The sequence below is a fragment of the Helicoverpa zea genome, chromosome 3 (assembly GCF_022581195.2).
Source record: "Helicoverpa zea isolate HzStark_Cry1AcR chromosome 3, ilHelZeax1.1, whole genome shotgun sequence".
NCBI classification, from domain to species: Eukaryota; Metazoa; Arthropoda; class Insecta; order Lepidoptera; family Noctuidae; genus Helicoverpa; species Helicoverpa zea.
In genome coordinates, this window is record NC_061454.1 from 12,519,865 (window position 1) to 12,542,634 (window position 22,770).

The 22,770-nt window shown below is 38.4% G+C and overlaps 1 protein-coding gene across 1 annotated transcript; it reads right to left on the reverse strand.

Moving 5' to 3' along the window:
* Nucleotides 1-41: 41 nt before the first annotated feature.
* On the reverse strand, nucleotides 42-22,652 carry LOC124646359 (tyrosine-protein phosphatase non-receptor type 23). The gene is made up of 21 exons (XM_047186490.1): nucleotides 22,463-22,652; nucleotides 22,179-22,381; nucleotides 21,446-21,768; nucleotides 20,939-21,112; nucleotides 14,387-14,673; nucleotides 13,661-13,851; nucleotides 13,184-13,328; nucleotides 12,850-13,081; nucleotides 12,041-12,240; nucleotides 11,439-11,571; nucleotides 10,532-10,705; nucleotides 9,917-10,087; nucleotides 9,458-9,544; nucleotides 7,546-9,324; nucleotides 6,914-7,452; nucleotides 6,365-6,508; nucleotides 5,228-5,356; nucleotides 4,667-4,848; nucleotides 3,412-3,596; nucleotides 2,655-2,777; nucleotides 42-1,928 (listed from the first exon to the last, which is right to left on the reverse strand). Exons 1-21 carry the CDS (start codon nucleotides 22,547-22,549, stop codon nucleotides 1,708-1,710), a joined length of 5,709 nt encoding a protein of 1,902 aa, XP_047042446.1. The 5' UTR covers nucleotides 22,550-22,652; the 3' UTR covers nucleotides 42-1,707.
* Nucleotides 22,653-22,770: the final 118 nt, after the last annotated feature.

Sequence of the window (22,770 nt, forward strand, 5' to 3'; positions counted from 1 at the left end):
GATAAGTAGCTGAATGGATTGTCTGCAATAAAACAAGAATATCTCAGTCCAATTTATTTTATTTGAGTATGCTATGAATATCAGTACCTAACTACAGTATTAAATTCATTAATATTCGTTACATTTTATTACAATAGATAATAATACAAAATCAACTTTTATTAAAATGTATGAAAATTCAAATACATAACTATCATTAGAGTATAATTATGGAACATTAAACAATTTAACTGCTTTACAATAACTATCGCACCTACGTATTAGACAATGTTGACATATTCCGGTCAGTGAGCACGTTGCCCGCGCTTTCATAGTTCAGTGTTGACTGAACACGTCAACTTTGTATAAACCTATAAAATACATTGGCATCCCGAAATGCGTGCGTAACATGTATTCAATAGTATAATTTATAACTAAAATAAAACAAAACATAAGGAATGTAGTTGCATTAAAACAGTGTTGGAATAATACAATGTCTTACAATAAAGCTAAGTTCAGATGCTCGGCGCTCGCGCATAAACTTTAACAATCGTTCAATTTATGTTTTGTAGGTATCGAAAACTAATTCAAAATAATAATAGAACAGAAAGAATAACGCTTACCATCTGAACTGAACCAAAGTTAATAGTGCTTCGAAATTATTAGTATTTGTGATAATTAGTTACATTACATGGTTGCTCGTTTTGTTCCTTTAACATAAATGAAAATATTTTTACAATATCCATCAAAAATCACTATCCAAAATCTACACAAAAGCTTTGCAGACTTTTCAGTGTAGACACTGAAAAGTCTGCCGCTTGGGAACATGTATATTTTCGCTGCGCTGAATATTTTTTTTGTAAAAAAAGGAATTAAAGATTTTGTAACTACTTGTAAGTTAAAAAATCTTTTCATATCAGTATGACGGCATGCAACAATTGAATTTAGTTTTTTTGCCGAATCATGATTAATAGCATATTTCGTAAATTTTACTAAACAAAAAATACAAAATCTGATATCGTCAAACCTGTTCCTTAATCCGTATAGTACTTTCTAGATATTTTGTAAAATGAAATTAACATGAAACCGTTAATTATGGAATATTTGTTAAAACGCATTCGATCATTAATTCATAATAATCCAAAACTAGATAAAATTAAAGCCAACTAAATTTAAAAAACATTCGCATTTCGCCTTCCTCATTCTATACTATTTTCAGTCACACTTTGTGATAATTAATATCAAGATATGCTAATTTTAAAGTATAGCGAAACATTAATCTAGTAAGGATAATAAATAATAAGAATACTCATATTTTGTGGAATAATATTTAATTTTTATTTAACCTATCTTATTAAGAAGTTAAAATTTTAATAAAACTAAAAAACGTCAAGAAAACGCAAACACAGCTAATAAAAATATATTTTACGATAAAATAATTGTGATTAAGTAATTAACAGTAATATCTAAATAATCGGCACTTCGTGTATGACAGGCGAAAGGAATCACGAACATAATTTTATTTACTCCAGCGGGTGCTATCTTCGTCAGCGATACTCAACCTACTATTTTCTGGGGCCGCAACAATACGGGCGCACCTATCCATATGCTAAGTAATACTCTTTATACGTGAGATCTGAAAGACTGACACCTCAGCGGGCCGAAGGTTGAGTATCGCTGCGTCTAGAGACGTCATAGTCTATCGAACCATTTGACGAAGAAGGGAGCTCACTTTTTCTTCAAGCTCCAGAGCGGGTCGAGGAAGTTGAGTGGGTCCTTCATGTCTCCGCTTTTCAACCCTGGCGATTGTTTCATTTCCTCGAAGGATTCGCGGGAGAACTTGGTGGGTTTCTGGCCGGCGGTGGAAGGGTTCGAAGTGGGGGTGACGGGGGGAAGTACCGCCGCGCCTGATGGGAGAGACACCGCTTCGCCGTTGAACATTGTTGTACCTTTGGGAAGAGAGAAAATTTTAAGAATGATGTCAAGAGTATTAGCCGTACTTATATGGTATTTAACATTATTACAACTCATGTTTAGAAGTGGACATTCGACTTAAAATGATAAGCTCGCCTATTTTTGGTCATGGGAAGTACTAAATGATTAGTCAAGTTCATGTTTCTCTTTATCAGTATAAGCTTAGATAACAGTGACTTATGCAGATTAATTCACTGTCAATAGCGATCATTATAAAATATAATTTAGCTTAGGATTTCTATTTACAAAAAATTACATTATCTAATTAAATATTTTGTAGTTACTTATAACTATTGTTAATTATGATATCATTTACGTCAATGAGTTTTAATAAGGACGTAGAAAGCAGATTAAGATATAATTAGGGTTGGGCATTAAAGTACCAAAATAACCCAAAATAGTGGATTAACCGTTTATATCAGACAATTAAGAGATTTTTATCTTGTATTTTTACTATGACATGCACTTAAATCGAGATAATTCAAGTCTTCAGAATTTGATAAAGTTGGCAGCAAAACACCATGATACGTAGGAAATTGAGACGCAAATTAAGATTTATTTCGTAAAAGTATACTAGATAAGATGATAAATATTCAGCAAAAAAAATTTACTTCACGATTTTGTTATTATTATTTCCATTGTTCCACATTAGATCCCAGAATTCCATGTTAGTTTTTAAACATAGTTCGCAGTTAACTTACCGGAACAGAGAACTCCTTGGACATAAAACAATGCAGTTCTGTAGGCGTCGGCCAAATATTTGGTGTCTTCCAACACGTTGCTCCTATGTGTGTACAAGTTCATACACCCGGCGTCTAACATATCTGTGAATAGTATAGATTTATTAGAAAGATGACTTAAAAAAAAAACTTCATGTAAATGAAGTATGATTTACATACACAAATTGAATATACCGGGATCATCACATAGATGTTGAATGTGTCAAAGGAAAGTCCCAATTCCTGATCGTGTACCTATTCGTCAGTCATAAATCCCGGGAAAACCAATATGTATCTTGTGTCAGTAATGAGTATAGGCTTCTCTGCGGCCAACTACTTATCGTATTTGAGAATTCCTTAAATAACGAATTATTTGAATCTAAATAATTTGATGACTTTTAAAAATATCTTGTAAGCCCGTGACAGCGACACCTGACAGATCATTTGGAGAAAACTCGGGAAGTATTTAGGAAAGCGAGTTTCACGCACCGCTCATCTGGTTGCTCAGTCTGCCGTCGTACGTCTGGCTGAGCAGTTGTCTGCCTGCAGTACTAGCTACTCACCACACAGCTGCATCTGCCCCGCTCGCACTTGGCACATGAGCATCAGCAGCAGAGCGAGCACGCAGCTGCGGCCCGCCCCTGCCGCGTCCTGCACCCACGCGCCGCACAGCTGGTTGCTCAGTCTGCCGTCGTACGTCTGGCTGAGCAGTTGTCTGCCTGCAGTACTAGCTACTCACCACACAGCTGCATCTGCCCCGCTCGCACTTGGCACATGAGCATCAGCAGCAGAGCGAGCACGCAGCTGCGGCCCGCCCCCGCCGCGTCCTGCACCCACGCGCCGCACAGCTGGTTGCTCAGTCTGCCGTCGTACGTCTGGCTGAGCAGTTTGTCTGCTAGGAGTACCAGGGGGGAGCAGACGATCCTGTACGAATTAAGGAATTTGTTATTTTATAGTTTTTTGACAGATAGGATAGCCTAAGGCCCAAGTCACACCGGAATAGCAGCGGCATACGTCCTAAATGCTGTCATGTGGACAAACACCCAACATCATTGTCTTTTGAGCCTCTGGCTGTTTAATAGGTGTGTCAAGTGGTTGCCCCTGCAAATATCTTCAATTCAATGCTAAAGAGCATCAAATTGTCAAGCTTGGCAAGGCAAGGCACTGTATAAGCTTGATTACTATTTCTAAGGTGAAATAAAGCATTAGATGTTATGTCTTTCTTATCATTTAATTCTTTAATCCTGTACCTGTTTCACATTTGATTACTCGTCATAATAGTCAATTAAGTGATTGTGTGCCAAAGAAACATAGCACAACTTATTAATTACGAAAATAAAACAATAAATAACATCGGTAATATATTACAGTTAATTTGATGGCAGACTCTACAGCGATTGGACGCTATGCGAAATTAAATTTCAATCAATAATAAAAAATCCGCAATAATCATTAATTAAATCAAATAACTGTCTCAGAAGCTACTCGATTTATTTAGTAATTAAGGCTTATGGTACACTAAAAGCATTAGGTAGGTAATTACAGTAATCAAGTCGATAACCGCCTTATAACGGTAAGGCCCTGAACACACGCAAACTGAAGGTGACTCATGGTTCAAAATATTGAGCAAAATATTATAGTACGTTGATCAGTTGCGTGAGATATGTATTTGAAACTTTATGTAAAAGAAATAGGGTGTAATATTGCACAGTAGTTTTAAAGCTACGTTTGAAATCTAGATCTATGGATAGATGGATATGGATTGGGCACCATCTTTGTACACCTTTACAGGTTTCTTTGCAGTCATTTGGGAGACTTTTATATGCCTTTTGACTATTTTTTATTATTAGAAGCTTATTCATTGAAACTTTGATAATTTTTGCAAAGTTTTCTTTTTTTTTCTGTAACTAATGATACGGTTAGAATTTAGCAAGTATACATATAGCCTACTAGACATATTAAAAAATAAAATGACATAGCATACGTGTACTTACTTGGCAGGAAACACATTAATCTGATAATGTGTGACATTCAACACAGTTTTCCCGGTAGCCACGGTGAGTTTCCTCTCTGTCCAGTGCACGGTACACGTCACTTCATCTAGGAGAACTTTTAGACCATCTGACAGGTCCAAGCTCTGTCCTTTTGCAGTTGGCCAGTAGGTCTTGCCTTGCATCTGGTGGTAAAAAAATCATGGTCTATCAGTACGTACTAAATAGAATGAAGTTAGTTGCGAGCCGCTTATAAGTTTAGCGAAAAATATAGAATAAGCCCGGCGAATATTATTGCCTTTCTTTTAGTTTTTTGTTAGGTTATATTTGTGTTATATTTCTGCGTAGTCGATTTTTTTATGTTATTGAAGTCAATCTTGAACTATATTTTATGAATCATAATAAAAGTGACTACTGCGTACTTTGATCTAGTATTCATTAGCATAGAAATTAGTATGGTCAATATTATGACAAGTTTATTTATAGAGTATGATGTTTAACTCAAAATATGTTTAATATCAATTAAGATAATTTTGTGGTAAATCCACAAAAACTATAGGTTACCTCAATTTCACTCAGCAGGCACACGATGCAACTTATTTTATTTTCTAAGACCGCTTTCCAGAACACGGTATATTCAGACTCGCTGGGGTTCTTCGAGATCACTAGAGGAATGCACCATGATGCTAGTTGCTGTAACAAACATAATACATAGTATTTAATTACTAGCTTCCGCCCGCAGTTTTACCCGCGTACCGAGGAAACAACGTCCCGCACATGGGTAAAATTTTGGAAAATTCACTTATGCATGTGATCGGTGAAGGGGAGTGACGGACTCTGGCCGGCTAAAAACCCACCTAGTGTAGCCTTGAGTCTTGTTTTATCTATGACCGGTCTTATATCGCTAATAGACCCTACACTACTTTCTTAAGTTTTGTATGGCTTTTTTTAAGATTTCACGTACCCGGATATGAATAATGAGTGTGAGTGAACCATATTTACGCATTTATCATATGATCAATATTAAAGTAACGATGAGTCACCTTATTTGAATATCCACAAATTAATAAGATACTGTACCAAAAGTTATAAACAAAGATACAAAATTGCGGAAACTGGAACTATCTACATAATATGATGTTTTAAAAACATGATTATACCCGTTTTGGAGATGGGCCTCTTATTTAATATATCACATATATTCAGTTTATATTGAGATCGATATCCACTTTTCATAAAGAAGAACTAGTTTGCCTTGTTATTGTAAAACTTAATTAGAATTAGGGTATTAACATAATTAGAACATAACACATTTTACACGTTTTGATGATGAATAAATTTTGCTATCGTCAATTATGGATATACTTATCTGAGTTTTCATCAAAACTTTAAAACCTTAGCCTTTTTTTCGTAACACCATACCATTTTGCTACTTATGAGGAGATATTTTATATAAGAAATCAACATTGAGCATAGTTTGGTCACAGAACATGAAACATCAATATACAATCAAAGTGTTCGTTTGTATTGTTTGGAAGTATCAATCTAGTGGAAAGTGTACCCCTTTACTGTCCCCATCAAATGTCGTCATAGCCAAAAAACTTCCACTGCCGCCTCCCAAGCAGGGGGGATTTGCCCATACTCATCGCACTGGACAAGTGGGTGGCAAGCGTGTTGGTGAGTGATTAAATATAATCTTACCTTATAATACGAAGCGTTGATAAACGCGTCAGGGTCAGACTTGAGCGTCAGACGCGAGTCGTCATAAGGCACTACTTCTGTCACTATGTTGCCGTTTGTATGCTGCATGGCGATGGTCTTGCTTCGCGTCATATTCTGCTTCGTCTAAAATATACAAATGTATTATATTCTTGGAAGGGTGAAGGAGTATTCCCAAGCTTGTAAATGTGATTTAAACATGTGTGGAAAAGCATAACTCCCTTTATTTCGTCAATCAAAACATGTATATCAATTCGTAAGACTCATCGTAACGTATCGGTTATGTCTGCAACCGTAGTGATATCAAATTATATATTTCAGAGTAAGTAGGAATCAAACTTCAGAATACTATAAAGGTTCATGTCAAAATGATAGGGACTAATGTAACTTTCTATGTTAGGTTGTTAAAGATATGTAATTTTAAAAAAATAAGCAATATAACATTCACAAATGGTGATTTTCCCTATGAACAGAAAGAAATGTAGCAAAAAAATCAATCTTTAAGAAAAATTAAAAACCTCAAATACTTACCTGAAAATCTTGGAAATTCTTCCATTTGGAGTCCAGTACCGTCAACCCACAAGGCATTTTGTTAGTCAATGAATCTGTCAATTTCTGTAGATTCTTCACTTCTTGAGTGAACTGGTTCAACAAACTCGGATCGGAGAATAAATCTCTCTTTGCAGGGCGTTCAATTACTTCTTCCTTTACTGGAACCTTTTTCACAGGTTCTACTCTAGGTGCCATAGGTTTTCTTATAGCACTTTCAGATATTTGGGGCACCTTAATTTCAGGCATAAGCGGAGTTTGTTCTACTGAAAAGTCGATCTCCGATAGCAAGTCAAACGCAGTCAGCTCAGGTTTGACCTGTGGTTTAGTGTCGGTCGGAACTGTTTCTGGAACTTTCTGCTCTACGGAAGAACTTTGTTCTACACTCGGAGTATTTTGTTCTACACTTGGAGTACTCTGTTCTACATATGGAGTACTTTGCTCTACATTTGAAGTGCTTTGATTGTCTACATTAGGATAAGTCTCAAATTTTGGCTCAACATTGTCACTCGGTGCCGTCACTGCAATGGCGAATGAAATTCCATTTTACTTTAAATGCGTTTATTGACAAATAATTACAATATTTTTGGTACAAATTATTCATAAAATCTTACCTGGACCGCTATTAAACGTGACGTGATGGTCCTGTGGGGTCGGCACAGTCGGCACGTAGCCCTGCTGGTTCGCGTTCACTACGTAGTTGTTGGGAACTGTCTGCTGCGCTGTTTGCGCGTCGTTCACTGGTGACGTCACGCTCTGGTAGCCGTACGTGTTATTATAGTACATCTGGTTATTAACTCCTTGTTCTGCGGGCATTTGCGGCACTATCTGCGAGTTGTCAGTCGGCGACTGCACAGTCTCACAAGTCCCCACATTCCCCGCGCTCGTGTAAATCGCTGGCTGCTGCCAGTTTTGATCTTTCTCCGCCGGCTGATAATTCACATTCTCTTGTACAGTATTATCGTACGTATAAGAGTTTTGCGAGCCGAAATTATACTCGTAGGTTCCCGTTGTCGAGTTGAAATTATAACCCGGATGATTTTGGTAGGACTGTGAGAAGTTCGTGTTTGTTTGGTCGGTGTAACCGTACGTGCTGGTCGGGTTATATGTCTGGGGTTGGTTGGAGTAGCCAGGAACATTGGAGCCGTAGTTTTGGTAGGACGGCTGGAAGCTCAAGCTGGATAGGGCTTCGCCCTTCGCGTGGGACTTTATCGGTTTGTCTATAGCGTCTAACTGAGACAGAGCTGGGTTATAGTTGTCCATTTCTGAAGTGAAGGAGTATGGGAGACTGTTGGAGTTCGCTATGCTTGAGGTTGTAGAAGTGTTGGCATTAGTGTATGTGTATCCTTGGGAAGTCGAGGCGAAGGTAGTGGCATAGTTGTAAGAAGGGTCAGCAGCCGAGAACGTTGGCACTTGCTGACTGTACTGCGTCGACTCGTTACTGTACGGGTAGTTCAACGTACTGTAGTCAGAATTCATCTGGGAAGGCGCTAAGCTCGTGTTGGAATTCTGAGGAGCACTGGTATAGGCGGCCGAGCCAGGAGTCGATACATTTGGGTACTGCACACTATAGAAAGTCTGCGAATAATCTGCTCCAAAATCTTGGGGATTTTCGTGTTTAGGCCCCGAAACATGCATTTGTGCGAAATTCGCGATCATGTCCGTCTGATTCGCAGAACTGTAGGCAGATACGGACGACATAGAAGACTCAGGAATTGGTCCCATCTGGTTCATGTATGGTTCGTAGCTCTGATTAGGATTTACATTGATTTGATTTAGATTTACGTTGACTTGGTTCTGATTCACATTCATTTGGTTTGGATTCACGTTAACTTGGTTCGGATTCACATTGATTTGGTTTGGAATGTTTGGATTCACGTTTACTTGATTGGGATTCATGCTCACTTGATTCAGATTCATGCCAACTTGGTTCGGATTCATACTGACTTGGTTCGGATTCATGCTAACTTGGTTTGGATTCATTCCACCCTGGTTTGGATTCACATTTCCTTGGTTTGGATTGACATTTCCTTGGTTCGGATTCATATTGACCTGGTTCGGAACCACATTAGAAAAGTTCTGTGAGTCAGTAACAACAGTAGCATTATTTTGAGCGCCATAAGAATTGGCGTAGTAAGGATTAGAATATATTTGCTGTTCTGAAGTATTTGTTGAAAACTGTTGCGGAGTATACGTAGAGTACCCGTAACTCAGGTCTTCGTGAGAAGGTTTTTCGTAAGTTTTGCTGGTATTTGGGAATAGGTAGTTGGATGGGATGGCGTACGGTTCGGAATCGGATGGACCGTATAAGTACCGGTCGTACGGACTGGGGACGGCTTGTACCGGAGGCATTACCACGCCATCCGGCAACTGCGTCTGATTTATGTCCGTTGCTGTAACAAATATTATTTATTGGAGTTTTAAAAAGCCCTTAACTGTTAGCCATGTTTATAGCGATATTAATTATAATTATATAATGTTATTTATTTGTATTAGGGATAAAAAGGTCACAATTAATATGCTTACCTTCTGATCCAACGGGTGTCGGACGCACAGAAGTAGGGTATATGCCTTCAGGATAATATGAGTCCAAAGGAATTGGCTCCACGGGAGCTGCAACATAAGAACACGAACTTGTTTACTTACCGGAGGATGTTAACAATTTGAATGCTTATGTTTTCTTTGCGAAAAATGTTACGCAAATAGAACTTTGTTATAAATAGTGACAGATTGCTGTCTCATCGGACTTTGAATATGAGGGAAAAGGGGGTATATCTGCATCTGCCCATATGCTTATTGTCCTTAAATGTGCTGGCAATTGGCAATCAGTGTGTTCAACATTTTTACCATAAGACGTACAACTGCATAGTTAGATATGTCAAATCGAGCTGTCAAACCCAACTGGATTTCCTCGAAGCTTGAACAATTCAATGCGCTGAGCAGTTGACTGGCTATTTCTACTAATTTCACTGGTTCTGATCTTACCTTGCGGCGCCATACCGCGGTTCCTATTCTTCATATACGGTAAGTAGTCCTTCAGCTTGCGTGGTCCGCCTCCGGCCGCCAGTGAGGGGGGCAGCTGGCTCACTATGGCACTCGCCTCTGCTTGTTTGGCGGGCGGGGGACTGGCTGCCGCTGTGGGGGTTGGGGTACTTGCTGTGAAGGAGAGATTGAGTTTAGTTTTTGATTGTGTAAACGATTTTATGTAAGCTGACTCAGTTAGATTCTATTCGCGGGATTATACGAAAGAGTTACCGCGGCCCTGGTACACAAAAGGGCTCAAAAAGAAACATGATGGATGAACACGAAAGAGTACATGCATGTAGTAACGTTTTGTTATCGTGCTAAAGCACAAATCATAATTTTTCCTTCAGTGCAGAGTGTAAAGTGGAAGTCAGTTGCTCGTAGTTCGCCTATGTTGCAGCCTCTCATCTGTGGCACCCAAGTAAGAGTTTTGAGCATCTTTTCACAATGTTTTAGTTACTTGCCGATGCTGGCCTTTCATATAACGTCACGTCAAGCCAGTAGACAACAGTTGAGATGAAAAATTGTGTTTGTTTTTTTTAAATAAAGTTCTTATTTATTATTTAGTACACTTACCTTTCCCCTGTTGCTTGGCGAGGAGCTGCGCCCTCTCCTCGCGCTGCACCTGGCACGTGCTGCGCAGCCGCGTCAGCAGTTGCGACACGTTGTGTGACAGCTTCGCGTAGAACTCCAAACCCTTCTGGGACTTGCCCAGCAGTTCTTCGTATGTGTCGTATGATGTGATTAGGGCTGGGAGAAAAAAAAAACATAAATATTTATATTTTGAATTTTCATGAGTTTGGTATACAACATGTAACGTAATTAACGCACACCCTCAAACACCCCAATTAGAATATTATGTTATAATCATAATACATACACTGAATTTTTAATATAACATGTATATGCATTGTTATTTACTAAATTAGTTATACCAATTTTTGGAGAACTTTTTGGTCATACTACTACGCACGCAAATATCGCGCCGCGCGCCGCTCGACTCGACACAACATAACGAAACTACGGAAAAAGCCGACAATACACGAAGTCTTCGTACTTTGAGTTACGGTCTATTTGAATTTGTTTTGACTGTACAGGGTTAATATGACAATAATTTCCGTAGTTTTAATTATTTTTGGGATAAAAAATTACCTATATTAAAAATTATATAAATCGATTCAGTAAACGATTCTGAACAAACTAATTTCAGGATGTGCGTTAATTGAGTTACAAGTTGTATAATTGAAGAACATAACGGTGTAAATAGGAATAGTAACGGAGTAATATTACATAGTACATCATTGAGTACAAAAGAGATGACTTAATTGAGCACCTAAGCAAGTACATAGTGGCAGAACATAACTGATTACATACGGTGTAGACGCACTTCGGACTTTAACCATAACCAACACACAAATAATACAATCAAACATAAAACTTAACACATAGCACATAAGGTTGAATTTCCTATCATATTCCTTACCGTTTATAAGCCCTTCTCGTTTCCTCAGCACGTCTGACAGCAAACGTCTGGAGTCGCCATAAGACGCGTAGACTGAAGTCAGTTTGTTTATTATGTTCTCTTGAGCCGCTAGATTCGCTTCGATGATTTGTATCTATAACAAGTATGGTATGTAAGGGCAAAATCTTCTGGGTACAAAAGGAGAGTCAATAAATGACCCCTTCAAAATTTGGGGAAATGTAAAACAGCGGAGAAAATATTTGAAGTTTAACTGTTACAGCCTTTTTATCGTCCCACTGCTGGGCACAGGCCTCCTCTCACATGGAGAAGGATAAGAATGAATGAAGATGAAGTTTAAGTTAACTTTAAAATAATAATAAAGTTTATTGATCGCACATTGAATCAATTGTTCGAAAAAAAAAAAAAAACTAGAAAACAATATCGGGCAGGAGTCTTCAACAGGATCCGGACTGAAACAGGGGCCGGACAGAATGATACATATTCATATTATTTATTTGCGTTCCACAATGTATAGGAACGTGGTTAAGTTTCAATCAGTAACTTTCGGTTCTTTAAGTCAATTTCTAAACCTAAAAATAATAACAAAAATTCACGATACTAACCGTAGGGTTATGTTTCTTCAACTCCTGCTTAAATATCTCCTCTTTAGGCTCGTTATTCCTCGCCAACAACTGCGAGGTGATATCGTCGTTGGTGACCGCCTCTCTTAACTGTTGTACGAGAGAGTCGCGTTGTGTTTGCATCTCGCGGACCTTGCCGACCACGCGACGCATCTCCGTCATAGTTTCACGGTCTAGACCTACTGTGGGATAGAGGAAATTATTTTTAGTTATAAAAAACAAACTAGTCAAAAAACAAATATTTAATAGAAGTATCATCGATCAAAAATAGCCTTGGGGGGATAGTGTAGGAAAAAATATTCGAATTTATGACCCCAATTTTGGAAGTTCGTTATAGGTTAGCAGCCATAATCAGTCAAAAGATGATAATAGAAAGGACCATTGCCAAAATATTAACAGCAGACGCAAGTTGGCGATGTGTAGCGTCATCGCCTTGTGTAGCACCTGGTTGCTCTCGTGTATGTAATGTATGTAAACAGTTGTAATGTCTCACCAATATTATCGATGCTGGGTATCTTGCACTGCAGCACGTCTAGCGGCTGAGCCAGCAGACGCAAGTTGGCGATGTGTAGCGTCATCGCCTTGTGTAGCACCTGGTTGCTCTCGTGTATGTAATGTATGTAAACAGTTGTAATGTCTCACCAATATTATCGATGCTGGGTATCTTGCACTGCAGCACGTCTAGCGGCTGAGCCAGCAGACGCAAGTTGGCGATGTGTAGCGTCATCGCCTTGTGTAGCACCTGGTTGCTCTCGTGTATGTAATGTATGTAAACAGTTGTAATGTCTCACCAATATTATCGATGCTGGGTATCTTGCACTGCAGCACGTCTAGCGGCTGAGCCAGCAGACGCAAGTTGGCGATGTGTAGCGTCATCGCCTTGTGTAGCACCTGGTTGCTCTCGTTGGTTCGCGCATGAGCTTCCTCGTACTTGTGGAACTCGCGGGACAGTTCGGTTTGTACTATGGAGGGGGGACGCGGTCCCATGATTTTTTGGTATTCCTTTTCTTTTGTTGTCTCATCCTGTAGAAAATAAGCATTATTTATGCAAATACTAAAATTAGCTTACGCAACAGGGTATGGCTGGCATTGCATAAAGGTATAATATGATAATTTTGGTAGTACCTGTATAATTTCCTTGATCTCAGCCAAAGACTCTTCAACATCGCTGATGATTTCAGCAAGATTGTTCATGGAGTCAACAAGCGTCTGAATAATCTCAGTTTTGGCATTCATTGCGGCACATCTATCTACAATCTCTTGCGGTACTCTGAAAAGCGCATGACATGGTAATAAAGGTACGCGTGTTAGAAACGTCAAAGAAAACGTTATATTGCTGACCAGATGATATATGTATTGACAAAATATATCAACGGTTTATATTGACAAAAAAATCAAAGAAGAATATTAGGGCTGTGTCTAATTAGTGGTATTTTAAATACATTTTAAAGCGAAAACAAGTCACCTCCAAGAAATATGGTCCTATGAGGTATGAGAAAGAATTGGTGGTTGAACTTTTCCTATAACAATTTCACTACTGTTAACTCACTTAATCGTAGAATATGCAATTATAACACCTATATTTACTGCAATAAGACTCACTTCTGATCAGACTCAATGACATCCAGCTGGTCTAACTGCAGCGAGGACATGAACTCAGTCAACTCCGTATTCTTGGCCTCCACCAGGCCGACGATGTGACGTAACATCTGAGCTTTCTCCTCTGAATACACGGATGACGCCTCGTGAGCCATCATCGGAACTAGGCGGGAGAATACGTCGGTGCCTGATACCTGAGGATTTTTTTAGGGTTATTAATAAAAAGGGGTAAAGTGGTTGAATAAAAGTTCTGAGAAAACAGTTCTCTTTTGTTAATTTTATCTACGGCAAGTGCTGATTTATCCGTCAGAATGGTTAATTCTGATTAATTTATTTTGAAATTTTTAAAATAGCAATATCACTGGTGTTCATGAATAACTATGTAACTAAAATGAGCGCAGAAAACAATTCCATAACATAAATATCATAAAAATAATGATAGGAAAATTGTTGCATGAGTTATTTTTATACAATAAATGGGTATTGTTTGAGATACATTTTGACTTCCTTGTCTGAATAGCAATCTAGTATATTACAAAAGCCACTCTCAGTACCCTCTAACACTCAGGGACCAAAAAAGACAAAAACAATTTGTTCTAAACAAGCTTAAGTTGCTATTCCGACATTGGCATAAATTGCGCAAGAGTGGCAACCAACCGCTTGCGATAAACGCCTGTCGAAAGGGTGCCTTTCAAATGAAGGTAGGATTTCCCAAGTAATTGAACTTACCTCAGGATCATTAAAGTTAATCGGCAACGCCTTCACCAGACAAACAGGCTTCATATCCGAAAGAACATCTTTCTCCGGTACTTCTTCATGATAAATGAACTCATTTTCATTCTTGGCCGCTTTCCTTTTCCCTTCCACCACGTCGTTGGTGAAGGTGAGAGCTTCTTGAACTACTTGGGCTGGTTCTATGTTCTTGGTCAGTTTCCTGGCTTCAGCCAACCGTTCGACTGCGTGTTGGTAGAAGGCTACACGTTCGCCCATCTTCTGTTGTTCTTCTGCGTGCATGCCTGTGAGGAAAATATATTTTATAAAGATAAACATGACTCAAATAAACAAACCGAAAAGGTAGAATTAAGTTGAAGGATCGTAGATATTTCAATGTTAATAGCCTCCGTCATAGTGAACAATATGGCTTTACAAAAGGTCGTTCAACAACAGATGCTGGTGTAGCTCTTTTAAAACACATTTTTAATGCGTGGGAAACAACTCAGAATGCCATTGGAGTATTCTGTGATCTCTCCAAAGCATTCGATTGTGTGTACCACGATACGCTTCTACGTAAATTACGTTATTACGGAGTCCAAAATGAAGCTCTTAGCGTAATAGAATCATATTTAAATAACAGAGTGCAATGCGTAGATGTCAATGGCGTCAAATCATCAGGTTTATCAGTACAATTAGGTGTGCCACAGGGCTCAATATTAGGTCCGTTCTTATTCCTGGTATATATTAATGATGTGACGTTGTACTGTTTGCAGATGACACTTCACTTATTTTTAAAGTCGACAGAAATAGGGATCAATTTAACGACGTAAACAGTGCACTTTCGTTGGTTACACACTGGTTTAGTACTAATAACTTGGTCTTAAATGCGAAGAAAACAAAATGCCTTAAATTTACTCTACCGAACGTGAAAAACCTAGGCCCGAATATTATATTAAGTAACGAGGTTCTAGAAACTGTCGAATCCACAGTATTTCTTGGTATATCAGTCGATAGCAGACTTCAGTGGGGCTCGCATATAGCTAGCCTCGCGGGAAGGCTTAGCTCAGCTGCGTACGCCGTCAGAAAAGTAAGACAATTCAGTGACGTAGAAACAGCTCGAGTAGTCTATTTTAGCTACTTTCACAGCGTTATGTCCTACGGTATTTTTCTGTGGGGCAAAGCTGCTGATATTCAAAACATATTTATATTACAAAAACGAGCTGTTCGTGCGATATAGCGGTTAGGTTGTAGACATTCGCTAAAAGAGCTCTTTAAAGAAATAGGCATTCTTACTGTGGCATCACAATTTATCTATGCCAATATACTTTACATTAGGCAAAATATTCATTTGTACACCAAAAAAAGCGATGTTCACAGTATTAACACTAGAAACAAGCACAAACTGTGTGTACCCACTCACAGACTTCATAAGGTTCATGGATCATTTTTGGGGCTCGGTATCCGCTTTTACAATAAACTACCTCTAACTTTACTACAATTACCGTTTCATGCATTTAAATTACAAGTAAAGTCAATTCTTTCAAAGAAGGCTTATTATAGCATTAATGATTATTTAAATGATAGGAATAGTTGGTCGCTAAGTTGAACGCAAGGCAGCTCATTCTTGTTATCACTATAACTAAATTATTAACTTGTATGTCACTACCAGACCTCGGGACTACAGAGTCCCGGATTTTTGGGAGGCGAACGTGGGGCCGAAGCCAACACGCTGAAGCCCTTTTGAGACAACTTTAATGAAATGGTGACACAAAACCGACGATTATCCCTGTATACACTATAGAAATGTACCCAAGGACAATCCTCGGTTCTGTGCTAAACTATTGCTAACTATGGATGAAAACTACTTGGGCTATTGTGATGGGATGCTAATGGACTAGGAATGGGAAACTACGGGAACTATGGCACCTGCCGATGACAATGTATTAAATACATGTAAAAATGGCAGGTGGAGACTCGCCAACTCACTTACTGGGCCCCCGGGAATCAGTCGCTAAATCGCAACAAGAGGGCAACAGGGACATGAGCGGCTGAAGGGTGAGGATACCTCGGCGGACTTTAAACGCAGATCACGCGCTCCCTGTGGGTCCAGCATCACCGGCCCACTCGCCACTTACCACGAGGCACCTATCCTCCGAGCGGGCTGCTAACCCTACTCTAGCGACTCCACTCTGACCGGCCGATGAAGGCAAGCCAAGAGGCGGGAGACCTATCCCCCGTCATGCTTCACTCCGGCAGGCCGGAGATGGGGGACAGTATACTCTCCCTGGAGCACTCGGATATATAGCCCCGCGGGTTATTAACTTATTATTATTTTTTTTACAGTGATTGCCATTACTTCAGACATTAATTCTGATTTTTTTTTTTTATTTACTTTGGGAACTTGTGTTAAATTTTGCTTAGCGTTGTTGCTTTATGGCTTGCTAGTACTGCAGTACTTCTTAAATGTTCTACTTTTGTTGAATAGCTGCAAGCACGTCATGCTCCCTTAGACGGTATGGCCAGCGGTAACGTTGGGGGTCGGGTTGTCCCCTTCCCTCAAAAATGTGCGAAGGGGGCGATGGCTGATCCTCGCGTTATACTCGTGAACGGGTGCTGCTGGCGGTACCAGGTCGTGTTGGTGGCTATTGACACTATTAATAATAGTATGATGTTCTATTAGCTTTTTTTGGAGAAAATAATAATACTGTAGTCCTAGCAGGTACACCTTGTTTGTGTTGTACAGCTATAACATAACCATCTGCGCATGTGGGTGGGCACGCCGATTTTATGCTTATATTAAAAATACATTTTTATTTTATTAACAGGAGGCTTTAGATACACTAACTGCCACACTCAGAGTCGTTTAATGGTTACTTAAGTCACTCCTTAGTGACGAAATGTCATACAAATCCTTCACTAAGGAATGGCTTAAGTAACCATTAAATGTCTCTGAGTGGGGAGGTTAATAGACTATAAGTAATGCTTGAGTACTTAGTCTTTATGGGTATAAATCTGTGTGCTAGCCTACTTGTGTTTGTATTGTTTTTTTCTTTCCTAATTTTATATAATGGTTATCATGTAATAATGATATTTTGATTTGACTTGTTTTGTATACATTCTGGTTCTTCAAACCTTACAAACAGACATGTGTTGCTGGGGAGTTTGTTTTGCCACTTCTTCTTCCCAGCAAAAGCACATAGGAAGTGGTGAAGGGCGGGCGTTTTGGGGGCTGTCTTTTGTTTTTGACGTTCGAAAAGTGCTGATTTATCTAATTTGAATAAACGATTTTGAGTTTGAGTAGGTAAGAGACTTTTTTATAGAACCCTAATCAAGCGTCGTTTAACTGAGGAGGTCGTTATCCGATCGACGGCTTTGAAGATATGAGGTAATAAGGAAATTAACTTGAAAACTTAACAAACTTAAAAAAACAAAAAAACTTAAAAAAGTCGTGGTGGCCTAGTGGGTAAAGGACCAATCTCTCAAGTATGAGGGCGCGGGTTCGATCCCAGGTCAGGCAAGTACCAATGCAACTTTTCTAAGTCTGTATGTACTTTCTAAGTATATCTTAGACACCATTGGCTGTGTTTCGGATGGCACGTTAAACTGTAGGTCCCGGCTGTCATTGAACATCCTTGGCAGTCGTTACGGGTAGTCAGAAGCCAGTAAGTCTGACCCCAGTCTAACCAAGGGGTATCGGGTTGCCCGGGTAACTGGGTTGAGGAGGTCAGATAGGCAGTCGCTTCTTGTAAAGCACTGGTACTCAGCTGAATCCGGTTAGACTGGAAGCCGACCCCAACATGATTGGGAAAAAGGCTCGGAGGATGAAGGAAATTAACTTGAATACATACGTAAGTATAGTTATCTTATCGGCACGGATATTGAGCCCTGACCTTCACCTGCGCAGAAGCGATTTATTGGTTTATTGCCTTATGTCAACAGTGCGCAAAGCGATCCCCACTCTTCCGCCGAGAGCCCAATATCCGTGCCAGTAACTTTACAAGTGGAAAATCAAAAACTTCTTCGCAGTCAGGTGAAACACGTGATTTAGTAAGATAATTATGGTATTAACTATCATAGTGTTAGTTTGTAATGTTCCTAACTTATTAAAAGTGTAGTATCAAAAGTTCAAGTTCAAGTATCAAAGGCGAAGTTATCAAAAGTGGCCCTTCCCGATTGCTAAGGGCCAGCCACTTTACCCGTAAGGTTGCCTAAAAGCAGGCACTGTTTTTTTTCTCAGGAAATGAATAAAATCTTACTAAGAATAAAATGGTCTGATAGTGCTATACTAAGTTTCAAATTGGTAAATAGACACGCCTCAATGGTCACATTGAATATAGACGAATTTCGGTCCCTGTCGCTATTGCATAATCTTGACGCCACTGATCTTTCTTATTTAACCCAATTTTATTTAGCTAGAAGTGTTTATTTCAGGAACTAATGGACTGATGTTAAGACTTTATTCAGTGTTTGTTACGGCCATTTACCGAGGAAGGCTACGAACTACTTTTACAGATGCATATTGTGTACAACATATTTTCCTGTCACAGAACGAAAGAAATATTTCAGAAAGGATCATCATTGTGAATGCCAATCGCAGTTCATATATTTATTTGTTTACAGTCAATGAGCACGGCCGAGTACTTGTTGTGTCATTTCTCGAGAACAATGACCATCAACAGTGACATTCATTGAATGGGCTAAAGTACGTTTTTAAATTAATACGCCTTTTGTTTGACTAGAATTATGAAGTTAATAAATTACGTCAAAAAATGCACTATGGTTAATTTTGTGCTTTGGATAATTCAGATATTATATTGATTGCATCACATTTCAATTAGAAAACTTTATTAACTTCTTCATTTTGGGTGCGTCTACTTGGTGCAGGTAGCTGGAGTAAGTTAACAGGCGCAAGTGACAAGAGCATGGGGGGGATGCTGAGATACATGCGCGAGTAGCTGGCCCCGCACGATTTTATAATGCATGTAACGGTTCCATACCATCTACAAGGAGAAATGACGTACCTACCTGATTACTCTAGGAAATTACCTATTATACTTACAGTCTTACTTATAAACGTGAATTAAATAATAAGTTATACTTAAGGGGTGTTTAAGAAAAAATCTTACTTATAAACGTGGCTGAAATAAATAATTTTCTTAGCAATGTCTTAAATGAGCTGTCAAATTAAGTAGCCTCCATAGATATAATATTACTAAACAAGATTGCGCACGCTCAAAATATATATTTACGAAAATGAACTCTATTCTAACGCAATAAGGTACTAAATTGGGTGCATAATACACAGAGGCAAATCCGAGCCGAGAGGGATAGTTCGAACGGAGGCTGTTTGTCTCTTTCTAACACCTTGCCAGCATAAAAAAATGTTGTGATCAAAAGTTTTGTCTTCCCAAAAACAATTGAATCACTTATATTTTTATCTTATTTTAACAATTGTAAGTCAACAAATTAATAACAATCGCATTAATTTATTCGTATTTATTATTAAAACATAAACAACATAAATTTTTATTTTGCTTTTTTTTATTTTCTAGCGGTAACCCTGAACATTCTTGGCGCGTAATCAGCATTTAAAATGTTGTTTATATTTTTTTGTATTAAATCAATTTAAACTATTAAAATGGTGAAAAAGTGTTGCGTTTCTACTTGCAAAAGTGAATCCTATGGTGGTTGCAATATATCGTTCCACAGGTTAGCTAATAATAACATTTTCGTAAACCAAACAACTAGGGTGCCCATGAATTCTTGTAACGAGTCAAAATATGGGTGATGGATTTTAAAACTGTTGTACTATTGTTATAGCTTCCCAAAAAATGAAGAAAGGCGACATAAATGGCTCAGCAGTCTATATATGAAGTAGAAATACAAAAAAAAACAGTCTTCACTTCGAATCTTCCTGCTTTTATACTGCTAATTTCCGCTAATTATTAAAAGCCTTTATTAGTATCTTAAGGTCACAAACTGCGTAAGTTAAAACTTCAATACTAATCTGTGTTTAATAATCTTAGCAAATTCGGATTTGTCTCACATAGCTTAATCTCATAGTCACCCTATTAGAAAGGGACAGACAGCCTCCGTACTAACTGTTTCACTCGGCTCGTTTTTTGGGTTTATATGCGCAGTCCTGTTTACTAATATTATGTCTATGGTAGCCTCACACCCATATTTAACCCGCTAATTAGCAAAATGGCTGGATTCTTACCAGCTGATTTTTCATTTCCGGTTTATTGACAGCTCAACTTTTTAATTTTATATTTTACGGATGCCATTGTTGCCATTACACAACGTTTTCATGACAAATATTTTTTTAAGCTACCAACATTCCGGTAGTGTTGAGAAATTAGTATGTTTTTATGTCATTATCTGTTCATTACTTAAGACATGCTTAAGCAACGTTTATAGGTCAAAATAATTTAATCACTACTTAAGGCTTTAAGTAGTAATTAGTTAAAACAATGATTAGAAGATGATTAGTTGATTTTTATAAGTAAGGCTGTTAATGTTTAAGGAAAATGTTTCAATACCAATAAAAATAAAACAAAGACATACCTTGATACAAACACACAACACAGCCAATATAGTTGAGCTTGAAGGACAGGTATCTGTGCCAGTAGTTATACAGCTTTGTGCCAACTATCTCGTGAACTATGTCTGCTCCAGAGGTAGGGCCCAGGTAACCTAGTGAGTTCTTGTAGAAGTACATCACTTGTGTTGCTACAGCACCTGTGATAGAAAGATGAAGATATCAGTGGCCCAGCTATCATAGTGGGTGCTGCAGACATGCTCACAACCTTTATTTACTTATAACATCACACAGTTTTTTTTCTTTGAATGTATTCCCCCAACTTGATTTTATATCACTCATTATAGACTTCTTTTTGTAGGTACTCGCTTATCTATATTTTCTTATGTACTCCATATGAACATGCTTATGTATTCCCCTTGTGTCCTGCCCCTATATACCCCTACCCCTATGTTCTCCCTTATGTTTATTTTATGAATGTATTTACTAAAAAAACCATAACAATACATGCTTTCAATATCAAAGAAACTTACCAACAACACTAGGTTTCCTGGTATCCTGAATACTCTTTTCCAGAATGCATTCTTGTGCAAGAGCAAAACATATCTCCTGCATCATCCTCATGATTTCGGAGCACACATCCACCCCTGATGGCTGCGGTAACTGTTCCCGTAAGTACTGGAACACCCACGCAGCATGTTGGAAGTGTGTGCAAGCCGTCTTCAGGCTGTCGGCTGTGTTACGAGGCTCTGCAGCACCCAGCTGCGTGAGGAGTGCCCCTATGTTGTAAAGAATGCTTGCCATTTCGAACCTTATGTCTGCTAGAGTTCTGTTCATGTTTGCATACAGGTCCTTCCTTGAGGAGATAAATATTTTAAGGGATTAATTATTGTGTGATGGTTTGTTATCATATGAAGTATTTAAAGATGGTGGAAAGTTAATTAAAATTTAAATCTATGTGTCAAGTCCCAATGCAATAAAAAAAATTTGGCTCAAACTTTCATTCATACATTGCGCAATCTTCAATATTTAAAATACACTCATTAATTGAAACATTTAAGAAAATACAATCTTTTAAAGTCTTCAAAATAGTCCAAGCAGTTTATAAACGCAAACAAAAGTATTTCAAACTTTTTATCAGACAATGATATTATCAATGCCTTCGACACACATTGTAAACAACTCTATACCTACTATCATGATTCATTCATACATCCAAAAGAAAAATCAATAAGAATGATGTAAGTAAATGTTAATTAGATTTACCAGCTGAAAGAACACGCAGCAGGTTGACCTTTAGCCATTGGGAATCGGCTTTGCAGCGACCGCAGCTGACAAAAATATCTGATTAGGGCGCTCAACCCAACAGAATCGATTGTAGGTCGAACAGCCGCTGACCGCAAACCCTCCAACTGATGTATCTCATTGCTGTAGCTGTCTGGATCCTCCCTATAAGCTTCCGCAATGTACTAGAAAAAACATACAACGTAAACACACCACAAAGAAATGTTGAAAGTAACTTGATCAGAGATTACTCGAGACCTACTTACCTGTTTCAATTTTGGTCCAAAATGCGTGTTCTCGTGGCTCACCTTCAGCTCAAAACTTAACATGGGTAATTTTGGAACGGCTTCCATGATTATCAAAGCTGTTTTTACCCGTTTCAACTATTTTTCACTCGGTAAAACAATTTCATCACAAATTAGCTTATTTGTTCCACTGTCATTTTTTTGTGTTTTTTAATTTAGCTAGAGGGTTCTTATTCTTGTCTCAGTTACGGTCATGTAAACCGGTAATCAGATTTCGTCAATATTATGATCTTCGCTTTTAAATACTCTGTCCTCAATTATATTAAGAT